The 25479-nt window shown below is 42.9% G+C and overlaps 1 protein-coding gene across 7 annotated transcripts in view; it reads right to left on the reverse strand.

Annotated features, from left to right (window-relative positions):
* Positions 1-25479, reverse strand: part of CAMK2B (calcium/calmodulin dependent protein kinase II beta) — a 171445-nt gene that overhangs the window by 92641 nt on the left and 53325 nt on the right. For all 7 annotated transcript variants that reach the window (XM_075558102.1, XM_075558098.1, XM_075558100.1 and 4 more), the window contains exon 2: positions 11114-11208. In XM_075558102.1, coding sequence (XP_075414217.1) covers positions 11114-11208 — 95 coding nt within the window. The remainder of the gene's footprint in view (positions 1-11113; positions 11209-25479) is intronic.

Raw genomic sequence — 25479 nt, forward strand, 5'->3', positions numbered from 1 at the left:
TCCGATGTGACACTAGGCAGCCCTGAGGACGATGTCTCTGTGAGACACCTCAGATACCAAGGACGCACCTAGAGGACATCACGCTGTGAGATAAGTCAATCACAAAAGCACACATGCTGCAGAGTCACTGTTAGAAAATAGTCAACAGAGGGTTTTCACTCACTCACACACACACACTCACACACACATTCACTCACACATTCACTCACACATACACTCACACACACTCACACACACACACACACTCACACACTCATACACACACTCACACACACACACACACACACACCAATAATGTTTCATAACTTCCAGCGGTGGGAGAGGAAGGAGAAGTGATTCACTAGCTGGAGGGTAAACACATCCTTACCTTACTCCGGGGAAGGGAAAGGCAATAAAAATAGAGAAGTCAACAAAAACGATAAAGGCAACAGGAGACACTGGGAGGAGAACAAAAATCAGAGGCAAAAGGTAACTGCTGTTATATATACAGTCCTGCATTAGTAAAAGTCTACAAATGGGCACTCAGGTAGACGCATAAACTGGAAATGTGTGGGAAAGGCGTGACTATTGAGAAGAATGTATTTATATGTGTGTGTGTGCGTGTTTGACAGATGTATTTAACTATGCTGCAAACATATCTCTGAATATAGTGGAGCTCACAGGGTGCAAAGTTATGGAAACACCCTGAGGGAAGGAGTCGTTGACCCTGAAAGCTCAGGACCACAGTCTCAGGAGACCCCAAGGTTACCATCGTCCACAAAGGCAATATTCTGAATCATACTTTGCTGAGTGGGTCCTGGGGTCTTCAAAGCTTGCGAGCAGCCACGTGATGTGTGTCTTGGGTCTCTTCCCATGCAGAGCAAATAAGCGTGAAGAACATTTAAGCTGGGTGGTAATAATTCGTCTACTGGACTAACAGGCTGTGAGATCAGCAGAACCAGACGCCGCCCAGCAACCACTGCTGAGCAGTCTGGAAGAGATTCTGTGAGAAGTTCCCGGAGAGACTAAGAGAAAAACTCAAAGTCACAAAAAGTCCTGCTTCCTGGTCAGTTAGAGGTTGGTGGCACACCCAAGCCTGTGACGCCTTCGTTAAACTTGAGGCTGGTTTGAATTTACCACAGAGCTCACTTTTAGCAAGTAACAGATGGGCCTATCACGTGAACAGTAATGTTAAGGGGGCACACGGTTCTTCAACCAACCAACCGTCTGAGATCAAAAGAGCAGCATTTGCCCAAACACAAAGTTAAGAAAGCGGGAGAGGTGAAGGAAGTAAGTGGAATAGAAAGACAAAACACAGGAATAAAGCGGAATGTGTGATATTACAATCAATATACAATCAATTACATGAAACTAAATATGTGAATATTTTCATGGAAAAATGATTTTTTTCTGTAAACTTTCACCCAATTCACAATAAAAAGTAACTAAAGAACACTAGACAGTAATTTGAAGCCATATGAAAAAACAAAGATCACGGATAGAGCTCACTACATGCTGTTAGGTGCCTGTAAGTTGGTTCTGATTCAGAATTACACAGTACTTAGTCCAATGCCATCCTCAAAACAGTTATGGTGGAGTCCACTGCCACAGTCCCAATTTAAATCTATCTCAATGAGACTTTCCCCCTTTTATACTGACCCACTACTGAGGCAACCACGAAGTCCTTCACCACACACCAAGCCCTCCTGATAACACGCTCAACGTCCATGAGAGGATGTCTTGTCTTTCTCACTGCTAAAGGGCATTCCAGCCAGAATTCCTAAAAGATGCATTTATTTGTTTTTCTAAACTCTGTGGCACTGTCAATATTCTTTGACAGCACCGCAATTCAAAAGCATCCAATCGCCAGTCTCCCTTATTCTGTGTGCAGTATTCACAGACGTAATTGTGAAACACCATGAAAACTGAAATACCTTGGCTTGGATAAGGCACACCTCAGTCCTCAGAGTAACAGCTTTGATCTTTAATGCTTTACATAGGTCTTGTTGGAGCAGATACGCCCAATCCAATACACCTGATGTCTTGACAGCTGCTTCCACAAGTACTAATTGTGGATCGAAATACACTGAAATCCTTGACCTCTTCAATCTCTTCTCCATTGATCGTGCCATTTTCTATGGTGAAGATCTTGGTTTTCTTTACAGGGAGTTGTAATCTACACTGAAGGTCGGAATCTTTGATCTTCATCAGCAAGTGCTTCGAGTTCTCTTGGCTTTCAGCAAGCAGGGTTGTGTCATCTGTATAGAACTCACTGCTATCGAGTTGATACTGACTCATAGTGACCCTGTAGGACAGGGTAGAAATGCCCTGTGGTTTCTGGAGACTAACTCTGAATGGAGTAGAAAGCTCCATCTTTCTTCCACAGAGTGGTTGGTGGTTTCCAACTACTGACCTTGGGGATCATAGTCCAAAGCATAACCACTGTGCTACCAGGACTCCTTACTCTGTTGTTGATGAACCTATACTGTATTCTGCACACAATGCAGCTCCAGTAGACACATTAAATAAGCGTGTCAAAAAAGATACAACCCTGATGCATATCTTGTCTGATTTTAAACCATATAGCACACCTATGTTCTGTTTAGAGGTACAGTATCTACCTGAGTATAATTAAGTGTTTTAGTATTCTTACTTTTCACAATGTTATCCTTAGTCCGAATCACAGAGTTTAATGCCTTTGCATAACCAATAAAGCACAAGTAAGCATCTTTCTGGTACTCTTTGTTTTTAACTAAATCCATCTGATGTCAGCAACGATATGCTTCAATCCATGTTCTTTACTGGATACATTGAATTTCTAGCAAATCTCTTGTCAATATAATGCCATAACTGTACAGCAGAGTCAAACACCGTCCAGTCCTGTGCCATTCTCACAATTGCTCTCTGTTTGGGCCCACTGTCGCAGTCAGTGCCAATTCTCCTTGTTGACGGCCTTTCTCTTTTTCACTGTCCTTCTACTGAGCAAGCATGATGTCCTTCCTCAGAGACTGGTCCTCTCTTGGCACATAAGACAAAGTACATAAGACAGAGTCTGGCCATCCTTGCCTCTAAGGACCATTCCTGGCTGTACTTCTTCCAAGACAGGTGTGTTAGTTACATAATTTCATGTCAACTTGAAGATATATATACGTGTATGGAGATGCACTGATAATGATTGGTATTTAGAACGCAAAGAGTGGAAATAAAGAGGAAGGAACAGTAATTGGAAAATACGGCCTTGGTGATAGAAACTAAGCCGGAGATTGCACGATTTAATTTTTAAGACAAGTGACTTCTTTATCACATATACTTTTTCTCAGCAATACACACAGTAACTACACATGTGGAGTTCTCCAGATAGAATACACAGAAATCAAACTGACTACATCTGTGGAAAGAGATGATGGGGAAGCTCAATATCAAAAGCTAAAAACCAGGCCAGGGGCTGACTATGGAACAGACCATCAACTTCTCATATGTAACTTCTGGTTTAAACTGGGGTCTTCAAGGTTTGTTTGCAAACAAGCAGCCATCTAAGTGAGGTGTCAACTAAGTCCACATGGAAGAAGCTCACCAGCCTGTGTGATGCAAGGAGTGCCAATAATAAAACCCAAATCTAAAGGAGGGAATGGCATCAGAAATTAAATTGTGAACACCTGGTTTGCAGAAAACTATAGACGACAGTAAAAGTACAAAAATCCACTTTCAGGTCCACACGTGGATTAAGGCCCTGGTAACTACCCTGTGACTAACCTTGCTAACACGTGGAACACACTGGAAAGTGAATGGCTACAGATGCAGTTAGGTCAAAATGTATCACCCTATCATTTGATCTTCCTCAGGAGCAATTTAAATTTGTTCTCATTTTTAACATTTTCTGTTTTCTTTTCTATTGAGATTTTTATCTGTTTTACTTTGTTGTTCTTGGTAGTTTTTTAAAAATGCTTTTCAGTATATGAAATCCAGGACCTCTCTAGAGACAGTCACTGGATTAACGATTCCTTGGGCTACGGAAGAGAAGGCTGGATGAAAATAAGGAGCAATGAGTATAAGAATAAAGAAAATGTTCTACATCTGATGGTGGTGATGATTGTACGACTCTTCTTGATGTGACTGAATTGCATTGTATGTGAATTATATGTCAATAAAACCATTGAACAAAAATTTTAGAAAGAAGGTTTGAAGCATCGAGTGGCAGATCAATTACATCAGATTTTGAAGAAAGAATCTTGCTTGTGCCCTAATTGAAGACTATTGATTAATAGTAGAAATAACAGCAAACACCACAGACCTCTTAATAGGTTCAGTTATATAACGCTAAAACGGAAAAAAGATGAGTGAGCTTTCTGTTTGATGGGTGCCGAAACCTGAGCAATGAGGAGCAAGGTTTTTCATGTAGACTTTCAACAAATGGGATCAAAATCCTGAAGTATTTCTAGGGAAAATCGTAACCGAAGATGCAACACAGCTTTACCAGTGTGTGAGCTTAAAGCTAAAACATAACCAAAACAACAGCTACCAAGAGATGGACATGGCCCAGTCAAAGCAAAATGGATTGCTCAGGAGCAAAAGTCATGGCAACTGTTTCTATGGATGCTCAAGGACTTTTGCTCACTAACTTTCTGAAGGACTCCATGCCAGTGGTCTTATTATGGGAGTGTTTTGAGAAAGGCAGCCAAAGCATTAGCAGCAAATCCCCTAGGAAAGCTTCACTAGAGAGTCTCCTTCATTGTGACAATGTTCCTGCTCATCCCGCCCACCAACCACGGGCAATTTTGTGTGGGTTTCTATGGGAAATTGCTGGGTATCCACCGTGCAGTCTTGATTTAGCACCTTCTGACTTATTTTTGCTCCTTAACCTTCAAAAAGAAAATCTTTGGGCTAGGATTCAATAGATGGTCACACAGCCAGAAGCTCTGAAAGACCCTCTTCAAGGAACTATCTGAAACCGAGCATGAGACTCAAGACCCTGAGTTCTGGTCCACCCTTGAGGAGCAGTAACCTGGTGTTTAAAAGGAGGCATTAACAGTAAGAATCTTCAGAGAAGCCGCTGATTCCATGCCCAGCAGGATGGCTGCAAAGCTGTCCTCCCCCCACCCCACCCCACCCCACCCCGAGCCCCAGACCTCAGCAGAGGAGAAGGGAAATGGTGAGCCAACACCTTGTCTCTACACCTGCTTCGAACATGGTGGCAGACACTAATGCTTCTCCCCCAACATGGGGGAGGTTGAGCTCAAGCTACGGAGGAGCAAATGTGACTGGTGGGGTGGAAAACTCCACAGGTGCCCATGCCCTGAGGTTACGTGGTTCCTGGTCTGCTCACTGCATGCTGGCTGGACAAGGGTGATGCAGATCATCTGCAAGGTGGCTTTGGACACCTGACTGGAACTCTCAGGGCATGGAAAAATTTCCCTGGAACACTGAGGGGACAAGCCAGTCTTGGGGGAGTACAGAAATAGGTGGGCCTACATTGAGAGGAAAACCAGCATAGGAGAGTTTGAGCATCTCTCCTGGGACCCAGGATTCAAAGTGGTACAATCTGCCTATCTGTCAGCCCTCCCCAAATAGACTCGGGGCCCTGCTCTGACAGAGTCAGTGAATACTGCGTGCGTGGGCAAGTGGGCAGCACTGTTGTCAGTCTCCCTTCTCCACCTTCTGGTGGTTCTGTTGATGGTTGCCTGGCACTCCCTGTGGACCTGAAAGCCAGCCTGGAAACCAGGATGGTGTCAGGAGCAGTATTTGTTTCCTGCCTTCCGGTCCTCCTCAGCATAAACTATTGCTAAACTCCCTGGACACTCTTGGCTCTCTGGGACTTACAAAAAGTGCAAGAGGAAGCTGTGTGGCCAAAGATAAACAAAGCAAACAAAAATTGCCATATCCTGGTAGCAGCAGTCAATTTCTGCACACATCTGGAAACAAGAGAAAACATTTCAACTGACTGGAACACATGCAGATGTGGACCAGAAGGTCTTGGAAGGGGAGAAAGTTTTGGATCCTCCATGAGAGAATCTAGCACCCTTCAGTTACTTTCAGCAAATGGATAAAAAATTGCTAGATGTACAGAAAACATAGAAGAGATGACACAAGAACAACGGAAAGCACGACAAGAGTGATCCAATGAATTAAATGAAAAACTAAAAATAATTTAACACTATTAATAGAAATTCAAAAGGCAAACACTAAACGATTAGAAAACTAGATAGCATCTTGAAAGAAAAGGACAGACGATTTGAAACAATGGAAACGAGAATCAGTGACCTTGAACAAATCTCTTGAGACCAAAATACAAGAAGATCAAGCTTTAAAGATGACTTTTAAAAGCCTAAGAATTCTATGGGATGCTACCCAAAGGACAAACAACTTACATTTGATAAATGTCTCAAAACAGAAATGAGAAATTCTAATTCCAGAGAAAATAGTTGAAAGGAGAATTTCTCCAATACTTATGAAACACCACCCAAAGCTAACATCATAATGAATGGTTCCTGAAATCAGGAACAGATTAAAGGCACCTGTCTCCACTACTGTTATTCAGCAAACTGTGCTGGGATGTCTAATCAACCAAAATCAGGCAACAAGTAGAAGTAAAAAGGCATCCAAACTGTAAATGAAGAAAAAAATTAATCTATTTGCACATGATACACTTCTATATCTAGAAAATCCCAAATATCCAAAGGGGGGGGGAGCATTAGAGAAAATAAATAATTCAGAAAATTTCAAGATCAACATACAAGAATCAGTTGTGTTTCTATCCAAGCAATAAAAACCAAAAAAGGAAATTAAGAAAATACTCCTATTTGCAACAGGATCCAAAGTAATTAAATGCTGAGGCGTAATTTAGCCAAGAATGTGTAAGACTTGGACTGAAGGAACCTGAAAAACATACAAATAAAGTTAAAGACATCCCATGTGCATGGATTTGCAGACTAAATATTGTAAAGATATCAAGATTCTCCATAGTAATTTGCAGATTCAACATAATCCATATCTAATTCCCAATGACCTTTCTGTGGAAATGGAAAAGCTGATCTTCAAATGTAAAGGAAGCAAGAAAGTCTAGATAGCCAAAAGGAAAACAAAGTGGAAGGTCTCACACCTGCAAAAGTCACAATACAATAAAAACAGTGTGGCACTAGGATAAGCATAGCCAATAGAATAAAGTAATGAGCCAGAAGTAGACTCAGATATCGATTGCCAATTGATTTTCAACAGGGTACCAAGACCATTCGATAAGGAAAAAGTAATTTCTTAAACAAATGGGGATGGGACAATTAGATAATCACATGCAAAAGAATGAAGTTAAACCCTTACCTCACTCCATACACAAAATTAATTTAAATAGATCAATGACCAAAATATATGAGCAAAAACAATTAGAAGAAAACATAGGGTAAGTCATTATGACCTCAGATTAGACAATAGATATTTTTAGACCTGACACCAAAAGCAAAACAAAAGAGATAGAAATAAATTGTACTTCATGAAAATTAGAATATGTGTGCATCAAAGGGTATAAAAATGTCAGATGTCAATATACAGAATACAAAACAATATTTGTAAATATTATCTTTGATAAGACTTTAACATCCAGGGTATATAAAGAACTCAGAACTCAACAATAAAAAGATAAAGCAACCCAATTTATAAATGAACAAAGCCACTGAATAAACATGCCTCTTAAAAAGATATGCAAATGGCCAATAAGCACATGAAAAAATGTTCAACATAATTGGTCATTAAAGAAATCCAAGTTGAAATCACAATGAGATACCGCTTCATACTCGATGCATGAATATTCAAACAATAGGCTACAGATGTGAATAGCCAGGCTATCCTGCAGAATGCGCTGGAAGTGGATACTGCAGATGCAGTTAGGTCAAATTTGAGCACACCTTAGCATTTGATCTCCCTTATCCATTTAAAATTTGTCTAGTTTTTAATATTTTCTGCATTCTTTTCTATTCAAGTTTTTCTGTTTTACATTGCTATTCTTGTTAGGGTTTTGTTTTGCTTTTTAAATAGTTTTCTTATACGAAATCCAGGCTAGAGACAGTAACTGGATGAATGGTTTCCCAGAGGTGTGGCAGGGGAGGCTGGAAGAAATTGGGAGCTAATAACAATGAGGACAAGAATGAAGAAAATGTTCTAAAGCTGATAGTGGTGATAGTTGTACAACTCTTTTGGTGTGATTAAACTATTACATTCTATCATATATGAATTATATGCCAATACAATTATGGAGGAAGAAAACAAGGGCTGAAGAAGTTGGAGATAAAGCAGAGCCTTTATCCTTTGCTAGTAGGGGTGTAAAATGACACAGATGCTGCAGGAAACAGTTTGGTGAATCCTCAGAAAGTTAAAATAGAATTACTGTACTGTTGTCGAGTTGATCCTGAAACATGACATCATGTGACAGAGAAGAATTGCCTCATAGGGCGTTCTCAGCTGTAATTTTTATGGGAGTAGAGAGATTATCAGGTCTTCCTCATGAATAACTGCTAGGTGTGTTCCCACAGCCAAACTTCAGTTAGCAGGCCGGTGCTTAACTGTTAACGCCACCAGGGCTCTTTAGAATTGCCACGTGAAACAGCATTTTCTCTTTAGGTATACAACAGCAAGTGAAACATAAAAAGCATTGCTACAGACTCAGCAAGTTTTATTGTACAAAAATACGCAAATATGAAGCAACTATTTCTCAACATATCCTCCACATAGAGCTACACTTTCAAAGGTAGTATTTCCATCTCCCTAAATTTTACCCCAAACAATTCATGCCCTCCAATTCATACATCAAAACGGCAGTTTGAGGAGTACTGAGCCACCCCACGCATGTTCCTTTTAAATGTCCTTTGAGGTTGGATTACAAAAAGAAGTCCAAAGATTTAAAGTCAGGGCTGTAAGGTAGATGGGGCACAGTTTCCCAAAGAAATTCCCATACAGGTTCATTGTCAAGGTTGGAAAAAAAAAATCAGTGTAACTTTCCAGACCTTTTTCCTCATGAATGCAGTTGTCAATTTTCTTCAAGATTCTTTATAAGGCACCAAGGTCATGCTGTGTATCCATGGAGAAAATCAATCAAGGTTACTGTGGCAGTTACATAATCTGTCAACTTGCAAAGGGGTGGAGTCTAGCCTGTCAATCAGGCTGCTGCTTGGCGACCTCATTTGGAGACAAGATGGAGATAAATAGCTCACTGGAGACCAGGCACATTCCCTCTCTACTTCATCTCCCTGTTGACAAGCCACATGGAGCTATGCTGATGGAGCCAGAGCCCTGCAGCTGGAGGAGCCACATGGAGACCCGAACTAGCACTGAGAGGCTTCCACCGCCACTGGATCTACAGCCTATGATCTTCCTGCATTCGGCGTCATTGCATGTGTTATGTGAGGCTGAAGAGGAATTTACATATGGGCTAATATCGGACTTATGGCCTTGATCTGGACTGGACTGGGATGTTTTCTTAATACACAATTACCTTCTTTGATATAAAGGTTTTTCCTATACATATGTGAGTCTCCTATGAATTAGACTGGTGTATTAGTGAGAGAACTTGTCTGCACCCATTCACTGATTCCACAGAAAAGTTTAAACACATTTTGTTTGGAATAAATGTGTGCATGTATGCGCCAGAACCTCAATAACAAGACTTTTTACTTACCCTTGTTTACCCAAGAGAGACCAAAACACATGTTCACATGGGAGAGAAAGTACACACAAATAGTTATAGCAGTGTTATTCATATCAGTGAAAAGGTAGAAACCACTCAACCAATGGTATAAACAAAATATGGTGTAGTCATACAATGGAATATGACTCATCTCACCGATGCATGCAACAAGGCAGTTACAACAGCTCACATAGTGTACGGTTCCTTCTACATGATGTACGGAATAGGCAAAGCCACCTACAGGGACATAGAACATGTTCCAGTTGCCAGAGGAGGGGGAAGGGACAATGAGGGGATGGGTGCAGGGTGTGTGCTAGGGGCGAGGAGAAATCCTGAAGACTAAGGAGGGTCGGGGCTGCACACCACTGTGCCCACAGTAAATGCCAATGACTGGTGCACTTTAGAATGGTTACTTGTGCGTTATGTAACTTCCAACTCAATTTTACTCAACGAAGGAGGGCTGACAGGATCCGAGCTTGTTTCAGGTGATTTGGGAGAGAGGATTTAAGGCAGCAGAGCTCTGCCCTAGATGGGATGCTGTCAGGAAGTGGGGGTAATTCTGTGATTCTATGATTGGACTTCTTAATAAATCTTATCCAGAAGAAGGAAAACTAGGTGGAGGTCAAAGCTGTAATTGGTGAGAAAAGTGACTAATTGCATGCGAAATAGAGGTGAGTCGGGTCATTTTGTGACGTGCATGGCGCTCATATTTTGTGTATGAAGAGACACGAATGTGGAGTGGCTGTTTTTGTCTTGCTCCCTTGTGGTCACAGAGTGGCTTTGTGTGAGGTTGGGGGGTCTTTGCATTTGTTTATAGTCAACAGAATAGAACCCAGGGTCAGCACCTGGATTCTGGGAGCTGCTTGTACCCTTCTCAGACCCGTGTGTTAAATGAGAAAAGAAAGAGCCAGTAACCAAACAGGCACCCTGGGATCACACAGCTACCCAGAGCCAGGACTCTGCCCAAGCAGAAAGCAGGTGGCAGATGGCACGCCCCGCCTTAGCTAACATTGAGTCATGACGTTCATCCTCTTGTCCCCAGCAAGGAGGAGAACACTATCTGACCACCAACAGCCACCGAACTCCACTCACCTCTTCTCATCCAGCTCTGGAGACAGGGACCCCTACCGGCTTGGGAACAGAGAGCTGGAAGGAGGCTTCGTAACCCCCCGGACCAGAGAGCAGCTGAGGGGGCTGCAAGTGCCTAGGACCTAAGGGAGGGCAGCCCCAACAAGCCCAGGCCTGACCGGGCCCCTCTCCCTTCCTTCAGGCACTTGGAGCAGCCTCCATGTCACCATAGTAGCCCACCCTCTGAATCCCACCCCATCACAGGTCACACAACCCCACAAAGGAGCGGGGCCCTGGCTCTAAGTCCCTTCCCAGAGGTCAGATGGCTCAAGGTGCACAGCCGTATTCAGGGAGGAGCGGCCCTGCTGTGCCCCTGCACTCCAGCGAAGGTGGCCCTACCTCTGGCCGACAGCTTCTTGGTGTTGATGATCTTGGCTGCATACTCATGTCCCGTGCAGAGTTTGACACAGCGTCGGACCACAGAGAAAGCCCCTCTGGGGAGGAAAACGTGGAGGGGAGAGGAAAGTGAGGAGAGACAGACAGAGAGAAAGAGAGAGAACCGATTAATCTCCCTAGAAGCACACAGCACGCAGCCGCTGGCCTCCGTCAGACATCAGAGACTCAGAAGAGAGGTCTGCATGTGGGAAAGGACCCCCAACCACAAAAGATCGGAGCCTGGCAGAGCCCCTCCAGAATCTGTCACCAGCTGGGGCAGGTGGGGACCGACAGCGGCGGCATGGGTGGAATCGTGTGCAGGAGCACTGGCCAGGTCCCTGGGCAAGTTGGTTACTTCCCTGGCCTTAGCTCTTCACTAGCAAGTCGGCATACGGTCCAGCTGGGGTTCTTTTGTGCATGCGTTCTCTGGCAAGGCCCTGAAACAGCGACAATATGAACAGGAGGTAAGTGCAGCTGGACACGCAGGCCACCGTGGTTTGGAGTACGAGAGCAGGGTGACGCCATCAAGTTGCAGGGCTGAAACCCACCCACCCCCGAGCGTGTGCCCACAGAGCTGCGGTCCAGGGACAGCAGGACTTAGGGCCACAGGGACATTTACATAAAACAACCAGATAGAATTCAAGTTGTAAAGAGAAGTAGGAGAGGCAGGGGCAGGAACGGGAAGCAAAGGAAAGGGCAGATCAGTGTGTGATTGCCTTAGAGGGGAGGGGGCGGGGAGGGCTGCGGAGGGGGTGGATGGCAGGAAGGGTACTGTGCTTCCCATCAGGGTCCTTTATGGGACTGGGACTGTCACAGTGCGGAGTTCATGTGAAGTCACCTTTAGAGAAGAGTAGGCCTGGTACACTGTAGCAGTCATATAGGAGAGCATGTTCACGTAGGCGAATCTGAAACCAACCCAAACTCACTGCCTTCCAGTCAATGCTGACGCATCGTGAGCCCCTGTGGGTTTCCTGTTGGTGCAAGTAGAAGGCCCAGTATTTTGCCCAAGGAGCTGTCAGTGGTTTCGAACAGCCGACTATGCAGACCCCAACCCAACATGTAACCACTACACCATCAGGGCTCCTGCTAAGTAAATATAAGCCAGAACCAGCACCAACCCCAAACCAGACAGTTGCCGACATGTCGATGCCGGCCCCTGGCAACCCCAGAGGCTAGGGTGGAATCACGCCACAGCACGTCCAGGCTGTCAGGGCTGCAGCAGCCCACGACTTCTTTCTCCCAGAGGTGGGGGCCGAGTTTGAACTATTCGCCTTGCTGTAGCAGCCAAGTGCTTAACCACTGTGCCACCAAGTCACATAACTGAACCAGACGCACCGTCACCACGTGACTCCTGACTCCCGGGGCTCCCAAGGCTGTACATCTGTATGGAAGCAGACAGCCACCCCTTTCTAACTCAAATGTCTCATGGGTTTGAACCATCAACCCTGGGGTTAGCAGCTCCATGCCTCGCCCCTGAGCCACCAAGCATCACCAGGACTCTTTCTTTACATGAATATAAATGGACTTCAAAGAGTTGGTGGAAATATTTTTTTATTATCATACCATATTTTAATGCCGTAGAACCAACAAAAACACATACATGTACTTTTTCAAGTTTCTCCTTCATGATTTTCAAAATGTCTATGCCATATTTAAGATCCAATCATTTTTACTCTAGTGTTTTCTGAGAGAGAAATATTTAAAAGTAAAAGAAGAAATGGTACCAACTACCTTTCCAGAACAAAACTCTGTTTCCATGACTTTAGTCATGTAGAATAATTATTGAACGGTGTGTCTCTAGGAAAGGGACAAGACTCTTTATGCTTCGGCGCTAAGGCTATGCAGGGCAAGTGTGCTAATACATATTTTCTCTTCACGGAAGAAAAACCATCATATTCCTTCATCTGGACAGGTAGGACACGCTCAGCTGATAATACTTTAGGACCAGAGTATAGTAAAAATGGGAAATTGAGACGGCTTTGGAGTGATCACATACTTGGCAGGCTTCTGGGAATATGCCCATTTTATTTTCATTTGCAGAGCCTCTACTATATTGAGAGGAAATGCCGTATATCCTCAAGTATAAGCCGAGCCGAAATTTTCAAACTAAAATTTTCTAAATTTTAATTTGAAATTTTCTTTAGAAAATTCCGGGTCAGCTTATTCTCGAGTATATGCAGTAACCCATCACAGGGAAAGAATGATGCCGTGGATGAGGCCACTGTGGTCTCGAGTGTTCTCCTGATGCCTGAACCTCATAAAAATAAGGCTGCCAACCAGCCAAGAGCAATTGCCCTTCAGTCGATCCCACTCCTGGCAAACCCTTGTGTGTCAAAGTAGACTTGTCCTCCAGGATGTTTTTCTCTTGCTCAAAATATCAGAAGGAGGTTCAGAGTTTCAAGCCTTTCCACTCCTTGATTCTTGTCCTGCTTGCAAGAAAGATTTCAAGTGAGGGACAGAATTAAGATAAGAGTCAGAGAAAAGGTTGGAATAGAAAAAGTTTAACGGAAGGCGGATAGTTTGAAAAAGAAATCCAAAGGGCCCTTCGGCAATTGTTAATTGATAATGGACCGTTTCCAGCTAACTTTCTGAAGCCCCTCCTATATATCCTTCTCCCCCTCTTGTCAACAGAAAACAGGTCAGCGCTCCAGTCAGGGTTCCCTGGTCCGATATGTGCTCATTCATCCTCCTTCTTGCCTTGGGGGCTCATCTGACTGGCAGAGCTGGCCCCACCTGGACCTTGCTTCTGAACCGAAGCCCAGGACTCCCAAAGGTCTTCACTGGCTTCACCCCCATGGGAATGGGTTGCCCTGGGGAAGGAATGGAGTGCTGGTGGGTTTGTGACCTAGGTTCTCATGACAGTGCCAGGGGCTGGGTTGCCCCTACTCTGCTCTAGAGTCTCCAGTAGGAAGAAACGCACCTGAGAAGCAGCCTTCACTGCCCCAGGCAGGGGTGTGGTGGACTGGGGAGTTCACACAGCTCCTACCTTTGAGTCCCTCCAGCCCCGGGTCGGAGGTGGGCAAGGAATTTTGTTCAGTGTTTTTATCTGTAATTAGAGAGCTACAGTCAACCCAGTATATAACTGCAGCTCAGGATCACAACTGGGAATCAACCAAGAGAGTCCAGAGAGCTGATGTAACTCTCCCCAGTTATGTGAATGATGTGTGTGCATGAGTGTGTGTGGGGGAGAGGGGTTGTACCATCTTATATTACAGATTCATTGCAAACCCAGTTGAGGTACAGAATTGCCCCACTACTGCCTCAGGCCCTGTTCTGTCACTCCCTCTTCTCCCCTCCCTGTCCCTGGATTATGGCAATGATTATCTGTCCTCTGGCTCCACAATTTTGTCATTTCAAGAGTGTTATATAAGTGTACTCCGGGGGTCGGAGGAGGGTGTATCAGGCCCAACGTGAGTTACTGAATACTGCTTTTCCCCCTATAGGCAGTGCCACACTGCCTGGACTGGCGCCCCATAAAGTGAAACAAGGCCATGCTTTAGAATCTCGTGGGGGAGGGCAATGAGCACATGGGCCTCGGTTATAGGGGAAGTGGTGGGAGGCTCAAGACCCTCTAGAAGTACTTACGTATTAAACTTTTTTTTTTGGCTATAATTATTCTCAATATAAATCTTTTTAAAATGTACTATCCACATCCTTCGGGAAAAGCAGAGAGATGCACTAATCTAAGTTAGCCCCGTCTTGCTGACTCAGGTCATTACGCTTAATGATTGTCCTGGGGTGTGTGAAGAAGCAGCTCAGGTGGCCTCGAGGGCTGCTTTGCTGACCTAGGCAGACTCTGGAGCTGGATTTTCAAATAAGCACAGAAAGCAAAGTGACAGCTTCTGGAAAGGGCTGCCGTTGGGAAGGGGACCGACACCCTTTGACACTCTCGATCCATAGGAACCCTACAAAATATGTGCGTATGGGCAGTTCCATCAACATACTCTATTTAAAGAAAAAACATGAAGGAAGAATTTTTTTTTCTAACCCATGCTTGGGAAGCAATATGATGAGCCAGATGGCGGGGCTCAATGCTGCTCCACCTGTCCTGGTCAGACCAGGCGACATGCCACTCAGCCTGTGTCCCCACCCATATAAGGGAGCAGGAAACTTTCACAGGGTCACTGAGAGGGTCATGTGAGGTTTCCCTGGGACCGCCTGCCAGGACTGGCTCTGGTCCTCGGCGCTTTTGAGTTCCTTCCCCTATGACTCCTCCACACTTGCCCCGGCTCAGGAAAGCTGAGGGCTCTGAGCTGCCAGTCTGAGCTGTGCGGCTGAGCTCTGGGCACCTGGCTTGGTCCTGCCAGCAGCAGACAGGGTAGACTTGCTATACAAAAAATCCAGTCTCAAAGTGAGACTCCAGCTAGAAATCTCACCCGCATGGTGGGCAGCTACAGAGAAATCCTGTCACACTCAGGTCCACACAAGATGCAAGAGGACTCAGAATTGAACCATGACCAGAGACAAGGAAGACCCGGTCCATTTCCCCCCAGGGCATGCATGACTGTCAATCGGAGGAGAGTGAACAAGCAGATGGAGCAAGCCGAAAACTTATCCTGCCCGATGCTACAACCAGGCTCTACTGTCGTATGAATAGGTACATGGATGGACAATAAGAAAAAGATGGATCCTGTTGAATCTGGCCACCTCCTCCCGTTTTCTCAGCTGGGATTTTGTCCCTGTCCCCAGCAGGGGGTGAGGGTCTCTTTCTCTTTGTCAAGAACCCAGATCTTCAATTTGAGGCAGAGGTCACGTGGCAGGGATTATGATGTCTGAGCAAGGGCAAGTATGATGGGTGAGAGGCCAGGTTACCCTCAGAGATGCGAGAGAGTGCTGGGTGGGATCCCTGTGCCACTCGCCTGGGCTCCAGAGGCTGTGACTGGGCAGTGATGGGCGTGCCACGTGGTTCTTGGTAAATGGAAGCTCAGAGAACAGTAACCGGGACGACGAACACCTCTGATCTAGCAACACGGGCTTCCTCTGCCCAGAGCCCTCCCTGCCTGAGACGAAGTTCCTGGGGACAGCAGGAAAGGGCTGTGCCTGTGAAGACCCAGACAACAGCAAAGGTTGTCCCATGCCCGAAGGAACACTCAGCTTAGGAAATCATTGCTTCTCGACTGTGGCCCAGACCAATATTGCCTGAGGGAATTCAGTCAAAACCACTCCCTCTGGGTAACTTGCTACAGAAATTTTTTTTAAAAAGTCTTATGCATTCAAAACCAGAAGCAGGCCCCACAGTGGTTTTCAGCTGTCCACTATGGGCTAGGCGTGGAGGTAACACAAAGTGTGAATGCGCAATCCCAACTCTTGCAGCAAAAGAAGGCAGCTAGCCTATGGAGAAAGGGTTGGGGGTGGGAGGCATGGTGTCGCCTTCTGTAGCTTCTCCATGTCACATGGCCTCTCTCCACTTGGCTCCTATGACAGGCACATCCTAGAGGGCCAGGAACCCTGACACCACTGGCCACACCCTCTTCTCTCTGTCCCAGATGTCACAGCCTCCCAATTGCTGTTTCTCCCCATGCACACATTTTCACCTGCTTTATTCCCTCACCTGCAACTCTCTAGTCCCACTTCCAACCCTCTCCCAGATCTGGCCCCATCTGAACTCCAGGCTGTACCCTGGAAACTGGCCCCTCTCCATTGGTAACTCCTGCCTCGACCCACAAGTCTATCAGCCCCAGTCTGCCTCTGCAGCCACCCCTCCCCAACAGCTGGGGCAGGACATACCGAGGGACAAGGCGACACCAAAAGTAGCCCACAGACAGTCACAGGTACTATGGGGCAAAGTGATAGGGGGCCCCAACATGTCTGATATCTTCATCAATAGTGAGTTCAGTCCTGGTCTCTGCTCTTCAAAGCTTATGGTGTTTGCCCACCAGACCTGTATCATTTCCACAGAAACAATGCCCCATTTGCCACTCAGCAAAATCATATTAATCCTTTATGACTCAATTAAAAGACAGTCGCTTGAGATAAGATCATATTCTCTGCCTAATCCTGCTAATGTTGGAGACCTCAAACCCCAAGTTAAGTTAAATAGATACAGATGATAGATAATCTTGGAACTCTGAGCATCAAATGAGGGTAAAGAATTGGATTAAGTACCAATCAGAAAGAGAGAGAATGCAAACAGTGACTGGGGAGAGAGATGGAGTGGGGATCTGCCAGAGCGTGGCCATTTTGGGATGATAAAGGCAAGACACACCAGTGAGAAAAGTCAGCTTTACACTGAGATGGACACATGCGGCTGACAGACTCAGAGTGAGCAGACAAGGGGAGCAGAACATGAACTTGGTCTGCAGGTGAGAGTGCCAGCGACAGGAGGGAGTCATTAGCTGGGGATGAAACAACTCATTAGCAGAGAGCCCTTTGGATTGGGGCCCCATGAGGAGAAGGACTGTGAGATGGCAGCTGGAGACACTAGACTCCAGGGGCCCCCACCTTGAAAGGAGTGTTGGGGTTGTTGCTGCTGTTGAGTCTGTTTCGATGTACACCGAGGCTGTGTACGACATGATGAAACACTGCCAGTCCTGGGCCATCTCACCACTGGGCTTATGTTGGAGCCCATGGTTGCTCTCACTGTGTCAATCCCCCTTGTTGAAGGTCTCCCACTTTTCCACTATCCTGTTACGTTAACCAAGCACCATGTCCTGCTCCAGGGACTGGCCTCTCCTGACATGTTCAAAGTACGTGAAGCCAAGTCTGGTCATGCCGGTCTCTATGGAGCATTCTAGCTCTATGTCTTCCAAAACAGATGTGTTTGGGGGTTTTTTGGTAGTTCATGATACTTCAATATTCTTCACCAGCACCATAATTCAAATGTATCAATTATTATTTTGTCTTTTTTACTCAGTGTTGAATTTTCACATGTGTATGAGGCGACTAAAAATATCTTGGCTTGGATCTGGTGCACCTTAGTCATCAAAGTAACATCCGTGGTTTTCAACACTTTAAAGAGGGCTGATACAGCAGATTTACACATTGCATTGTGTTGTTTGATCTCTTGACTGATGAGCCCATGAGCATGGATTGTGGATCTATGGATGAAATCCTTGACAACTCCAATCTTTCCTCCACTCATCATGGTATTACCTACTGGTTCAGTAGTGAAGATTCGGGATTTCTTTACATTGGGTGCTGCAAGCCCTTCTCATTTGCAGCAAAAAAGGTTCTGTCATCTGCATATTGCAAGCTGTTAATAACTTTCCTCCAACCCTGGTGCCCCATTCTTCTTCATATAATCCCCCTTCTCTGAAGATTTGATCGGTGTACAGATTGAATAAGTATGAGGAAGGATACAACCCTGATGCACACCTTTCCTGATTTTAAGCCACACAATATTCCCCTGATCTGCTCACACAACTGCCTCTTAATACATGTGCAGGTCCCACATAAGCCCAATGTAATATTCTGGGATTCCCATTCTTCTCAAGACTATCCATAGTTTGTTATGCTCCACACAGTCAATGTCCTTGCATAGTCAATGAAACACAAGTAAACATCTTTCTGGTATCTGCTGCCAAGAATAACCAACTACAGCCAAGATCCATCTGGCATCACCAATGATATGCCTTGTTCCACATCCTTTTTTGAATCAGGCCTAGTCCTCTGGCAGCTCCCTGTTAGTGTACTGCAGCAACGGTGTTAAGTGATCTTCAGCAAAATTTTACTTATATGTGACACGAATGATTCTGTTCTATAATTTGAGCATACTATTGGGTCATCTTTCTTTGGAATAGGTACAAATAAAGGATCTCTTCCAGTCGAGTTGACCAAGTAGCGGCCTTCCAAATTTCCTGGCATAGATGAGTGAGTTCTTCCAGTGCTTCAGCAGCTTGTTGAAACATTTCAATTGGAATCTTGTTTCTGGCTAATGCTCTCACAGCGGCTTGAACTTCTTCCTTCAGTACCACTGGTTTTTGCTTATATGCTACCTCTTGAAATGGTGAAGTGTCACCAGTACCTTTTGGCACAGTGACTGTGTCTTCTGTCCATCTTCTTTTGATGTTTCCTGCATCGTTCAGTGTTTTGCCTACAGAGTCTTTCAATCTTACAACTCGAGGCTTGAATTTTTTATTGAGTTCTTTCAGATTAAGAGAGGATCAGCATGTTCTTCCTTTTTGGGTTTCTAACCCTATGTATTTTCATATTTCCTTATATTTTACTTTGTCTTCTTGACCTACCCTTTGAAATTTCCTGTTTAGCTCTTTGACTTCATCATTTCTTCCATTTCCCTTAGCTAGTCTACAATCAAGAGCAAGTTTCAGAGTCTCTTCTGATGCCCACTTTATCTTTGCTTTTTTCTTGTCTTTTTAGTGACTTTTTGCTTTCTTCATGAATGCCGCTCTCAATGTCATCCCACAGCTATTCGGGTCATCTGTCATTAGTGTGCAATGCAGCAAATCTATTCTGGATATATTCTCCAAATTCAGGTGGGATATGCTCAAGGTCATATTTTGACTCTTGTGTGTTTGTTTTCACCTTCTTCTGCTTTATCCTGAACCAAGTAGCTGTCTTCCAAATTTCTTGGCATAGACAAGTGAGTTCTTCCAGTGTTTCATCAGCTTGTTGAACCATTTCAATTGGTATAAGCAATTGATCGTCTGCTCCACAGTCAGTTCCTGGCTTGGTTTTAGCTGCTGACATTGAGCTTCTCCATCATCTCTTCACCCAGATGTCGTAGATTTGATTTCTGTGTATTCAGTCTGAAGAAGTCACCTTTTGTGTTGTTGATAAAAGGTATTTGAGACGAAGACATCCTTGGTCTTTCAAAATTCTATCATACACTCTCCAGCTTCATTTCTATCACCAAAGCCATATTTTTCAACCACTGTTTCTTCCTCTTTGTTTCCAACTTTTGCATTCCAATTTCCAATAGTTATTAATGCATCTTGATCGCATGTTTGATCAATTTCAGACCAAAGATGGTAGAATTCTTGACATTCTGTATCACTAGCTTTGGCAATTGGTGCATAAAATTGGATAATATTTGTATTGATTATATGTGCATAGATATAATCCTATCATAGATAGCATGGTACTTAAAGATAGATTTTGAAATGTCCTTTTTGACAAGAAATACAACACTATTTCTCTTGATTGATCCATTCTCAGCATAGGAAGCCATATTATTTTCTGACACAAAATAGTGAATACTAGTCTACTTCAGCTCCCTAATGCCGAGAATGTTGATTTTCATGAGTTCTATTTCATTTTTCACAACTTATAACTTTCCTAGATTAATATTTGTACATTCCAAGTTCTGATTGTTAATTGATATTTGCAGCTGTTTCTGCTCACTGTGAGTCATGTCCCATCAGCAAATGGAAGTTCCACAGGCTTTACTCCATCCATGTCACTATGACTGACTCAGCTTTGAGAAGCCAGCTCATCCTCAGTCATATTTTGTGTGCCTTCTAACCTGAGGGGCTAAATTTCTGGGACTGTTCTCAGAAAATGTTTTACTTCTTGTATGCGGTTTTTAGTAGTTGACAATGTTTCGATTCTGTCCATAAAGCTCGTGGTGGCTAGTTCCTCAGAGCTGGGCAGCCTATTTTTTTCTTCATAGTCTATTTTTACTCTGGAAGCTCTGCTGAAACCTGCTCACTGTGGGTGACCCTGCTGGTATTTGAAACATCGGTGACATAACTGCCATCATCAACAGCAACACACAAACTGACAGACAATTGGGAGTGAGACAAACTGACAGATAAGTGGGAGTGAGTCTTGGATAATCACTGCGTTCACCTAGAAATACACTGAACCATAGCAGAGAAGGGAGACAAGATAAATAAATTCCCGCACATTTTCCACCATATCTTCCTGGTGATCAAGGCCAAGTCCCCCTACCCCCACAAACCTAATACCTACGGATGTTCCACTGACACAGTTCATTTAAACCACCTCCTACCACCAGAAATGACTAAACCATTGTGTCTCCAGCAGAGCCAGCTGCACACCTACAGCTATCACTCTGGGAGGCCCTGTTCCCTGTGTGAGTGACAGGGTGGACTCTCATGAAATGTTGCTGAAACTGGTAGCAAGGGGGTGGGGTGGTGGTGTCCTGTGCCTGCCTGCTTAGAAGCAAGGACAATCACACACTACACTATTTTATTTATTTTTTCTTTCTGTCACGTCTTCCTTTTTATTTATATTTTTCTTCTCCACCTTCTTCATCTTCTTTTATCTTTAACCGTTTTCTTATCCTACTCTTATTTCCTTTCCTTTATTTTATTTCCTCTATTCTGTCAGGCAGAAAGGAATTGGTGCTTTCTCACCAGTCAGTTGCACCTACCATACCTACCACCCCACCCAATTGGAGGTGGGTAGGGGCAAATGAAGAAAGCCTAAAATTTATGTGGGGCTCTATCAAGATAGGAAACATCATGTAATTGAAATCCCAGAATAGAAAGAGGCAGGCAAAAGTAAACCACACAGAGAAGTATCAGAGATTTGGTAGCAGAAAACTTCCCTATTACTACAGAGGTAAAAACACATCCATCCAAGAAATTGAGCTCCATACAGGATAGGGCCCAAAAGAAAGTCATGAAGACATATCATAACAAAGCTTTCCAAAACCAAAGACAAAATATCTTGAGGGCAACACAGAGAAAATGGAATGGTACCTATAAAAGAGAAACAATAAGACAAACCTCTGATTTCTCAGCATTAGCCATGCAAGCAAGAAAGCAATGTAAAGGCATATATAAAACCCTAAAAGAAAAAACTGCCAACTAACAGTTAAAACTGTCTCTCAAATATGATAGAGAAATTAGGAAAATTCCAGATAAACAAAAATTCATGGAATCTGTAAAAACAAGCCATTCTTACCAGAAATGCTCAAAGGAGTCTTACAGACCGAGAATCAACATCAGACAGCAAGCTGAGATTAAGACACATGACAACATCAGCCAAAATCAACTCAGGAAAAAAATTTCTAAAAATAAAATAAAGTTACAAGGCTGAAAATAGAGAACCAGAGGTATCGAGCTGTAAATGATAACAACTACAAAACAAAAGAGAAAATAAGCGTGTCAATAGCCTTGCTGTCATGCAGAGTTTATTGGAAAGTGGATTATGGAAGTTGTAAAAATTACTTTAAAAAGTTAGTTTAAAATTTAACACTGTATCTTTTTATCTAAGTTCAATTTGCCTAGTTTTTAATATTTTCTACTTTCTTTTCAATTGAGGTTTTTGTCTGTTTTATTTTGTTATTGTTGCTACTTCTTATTGTTTTGTTTTTGCATGTCTTTCTATATATAAAATCCAGGATAGGTAAAGCTATCTAGGCAGTAACTGGGGGTATGGTAGGGAAGATTGGAGGACACAAGGGAATTGGGAGCTAATAACAATGAGTAAAAGAAAGAGGAATATGGTCTAAAATTGATAATGGTGATGATTGAACAACTCTTCTTGACATGATCAAACTATTGAATTGTATGATATGTGGATTATGTACCAATAAATCTGTTAAAAAGAATAAATATTAAAATATATTTACTAAAATGAGAGAGAAAATAAACAGTATAATTACAGTACTTCGAAATGAAAAAGAGTACTTTAAACTTAAAATTATAAAAAACCATTGCAGGGTAACATAAGAAAATTAATAAATCTTCTAATCAACAGCATAAACAAGAAAATCATTGGGATTTCATAAATACAAACTCAAGAGCAAGGAGGAAAATTAAAACAAAACCTGATAATAAAATGAACTCATCACAGAAAGAGAAATGGAACAAATAAATCATCAATGACACAATAAAAAATGTATGTTAATATTACATTCATGCCTATCATGGATTCCACGGAATATAAGTGGATTAACTGTGCCAATCAAGAATAAGAGAGTGGTGTGATGAAGAAGAAAACTCGCACCTACTGCAATGGAATCAATTCTAATGCACAGCAACTCTAAAGGACCAAGCAGAACTGACCCTATGGGTACCAGAGACTTTAAATCTGTACAGAAGTAAAATGCTTGCTCTTTCTCAGCTGCTCATCTTTGAACTGTGATGTTGCAGATAGCAGTCCAAATGTGTAACCAACTATGCTATCAGGGCTCCTCAGAGAAGAAAATAGGAGCTATCAATATACTGCCTGCCAGACACTCACATCAGACACAAATATATATATATATATATCCAGCAAACAGAAACCATAAAAGAACAGGAGTGGTATTATTAATTTTAATAAAACAGATTTCATGGCAAAAAATCAGCATAAAGGGCAAGAAAGGCATGATATAATGACTGGAGAGTCATTCCAGCAAGCAGACATAATAATAAATATCTATGCACCCAATGAAAAAGCCCCTAAACACACAATAAAAACAATGAGAGAATTAAAAAGAGAAACAGACAGCTTCACAATAATAGTAAGAGAACTTAACACACCACTTATAATGAAGGACACAACAACTAGGAAGAAGCTCAACAAAGATAAGGAAGAGCTCCACAACACAAGCAATCAGGTTGACCTCACACACACACACACAAGGAGCACTAGACCCAAAGATACATGATTCTTATTTTTTTCTAGTACACAGAGCTAAATCTCAAAATAAGCCACATGCTGGGCCACACACCAAGCCTCAATACATTTTTAAAAGTTGTACTAATAAAGCACCCATAAGATAAAATAATAAAGATTCGAGCAGAAATAAATGAAATCAAACAAAAATAGAAAAAACAACACAAGTTGTGTCTTTGAAAAGATTAACAAAATTGACAAAACACTGGGAAGTTTTACAAATGAAAAGAAAGGTGTGAATAACATGGCTAAGAAATGAAATTAATAGCATCACAGCAGACCCAACTCAAATAAATGAAAATGACAGTGACAATACACTGTAAGGAACTAGACCCTAACAAATTTGAAAAACTAGAAGGCAAAAATGGATAGCCATTTGAAAAGCAAAAAAAAAAAAAAAAATATCCCGTCACACTATATACAGAAACTAAATCAAATTGAATAAAAAATATCTAAGCATAAAATCGAAAACTATAAAGATCATCAAAGGAAAAATAGGGACAAATTTAGGGCCCCTAGTAGCCTATCAAACATAGCCCAAAATGCACAATCAGCAGAAAATAAACAAAATTACTAGGATCTTCTAAAAATTAAACACATGTGATTATCATAAGACTTCTCCTAAAGAGTATGAAGAGAACCTACAACTTAGGAAAAAACATTAGGCAATGACATATCCAACAAGAGATTAATTTCTAAAATTTATATAGAGCTTTAACACTCAAAAACCCAACTATCCAATTAAAAAATGGACTATGGATGTAGACACACCAAAGAAGGCGTTCAGAAACCCAGCAGACACATTCAGAAATGCTCGCAGAGCCAGCACCAGCTCAATGGCAGTGGGTTTGCGTTTAAAGTGAACCAGAGACATATATAAACCATAAATATAAGAATGGATTGGGGGCTTGAATTTAATTCTAGGTGCCCTCACACCCCCCCCCCCCAAAGAAAAGAAAATGCTTGTGATCTTTAGTCATTAGAGACATGCAAATCAAAACAACAATGAGGTACCATCTCACACCAGCATTAACAGTAGAGTTCATTAAGAAAGAAAACAACAAATGCTGGGGAGGGGTGGAGAGACTGCACCATCATCACACACTGCTGGTGGTGCTGCAAAATGGTACAACCACTGGGGAAGAGTATGGTATTTACTGAAACTATCGGAAACAGAAATATTATGTTATCCAGCCATCCCACTTCTTCCCTGAGAAATAAGAGCCATACAGGAATAGATATATGTACAGCCATGTTCACTGCAGCATTATTCACAAAGAAGAAAACAACCCAACTGCCCGTCAACAGATGAATGGATAAACTGTGGTACATACATACCACGGAATACTATGTAATGCTAAAGAATAATGAAAAATCTGCAAAATACCTCGTGACCTGGATGATCCTGAAATGAAAGGACAAACACCGTATGGAAGTTTATACACAGAAACATTCTTTGATGGTTACTGGAGAGGAAAGATTGCTGAGTAGATCATACGCATATTAATTTGGCATAGGGAAAGACAATATACAATATGGAGGCGATCGGCATAATAGCACTAAAGAAAGGGAAGACAAACAAAGGCACACGAGAGTGACAGGAAACAAACGTAAATAAATACAGGTACCATTGCCTACCAAATCCTGCTTTACTGGCCATAACATACATGAATCTACAAATAGGTGCACAGGTATCCAGGCAAGATGACGAGGTATGGGTAAGCATAGTGGATAACATCCACAACTGCACATACGTTTAGCAGATGATATTTCTATATATGTAGTTACATATGCTGTGA

This window comes from Tenrec ecaudatus, chromosome 9 (assembly GCF_050624435.1).
Source record: "Tenrec ecaudatus isolate mTenEca1 chromosome 9, mTenEca1.hap1, whole genome shotgun sequence".
NCBI lineage: Eukaryota > Metazoa > Chordata > Mammalia > Afrosoricida > Tenrecidae > Tenrec > Tenrec ecaudatus.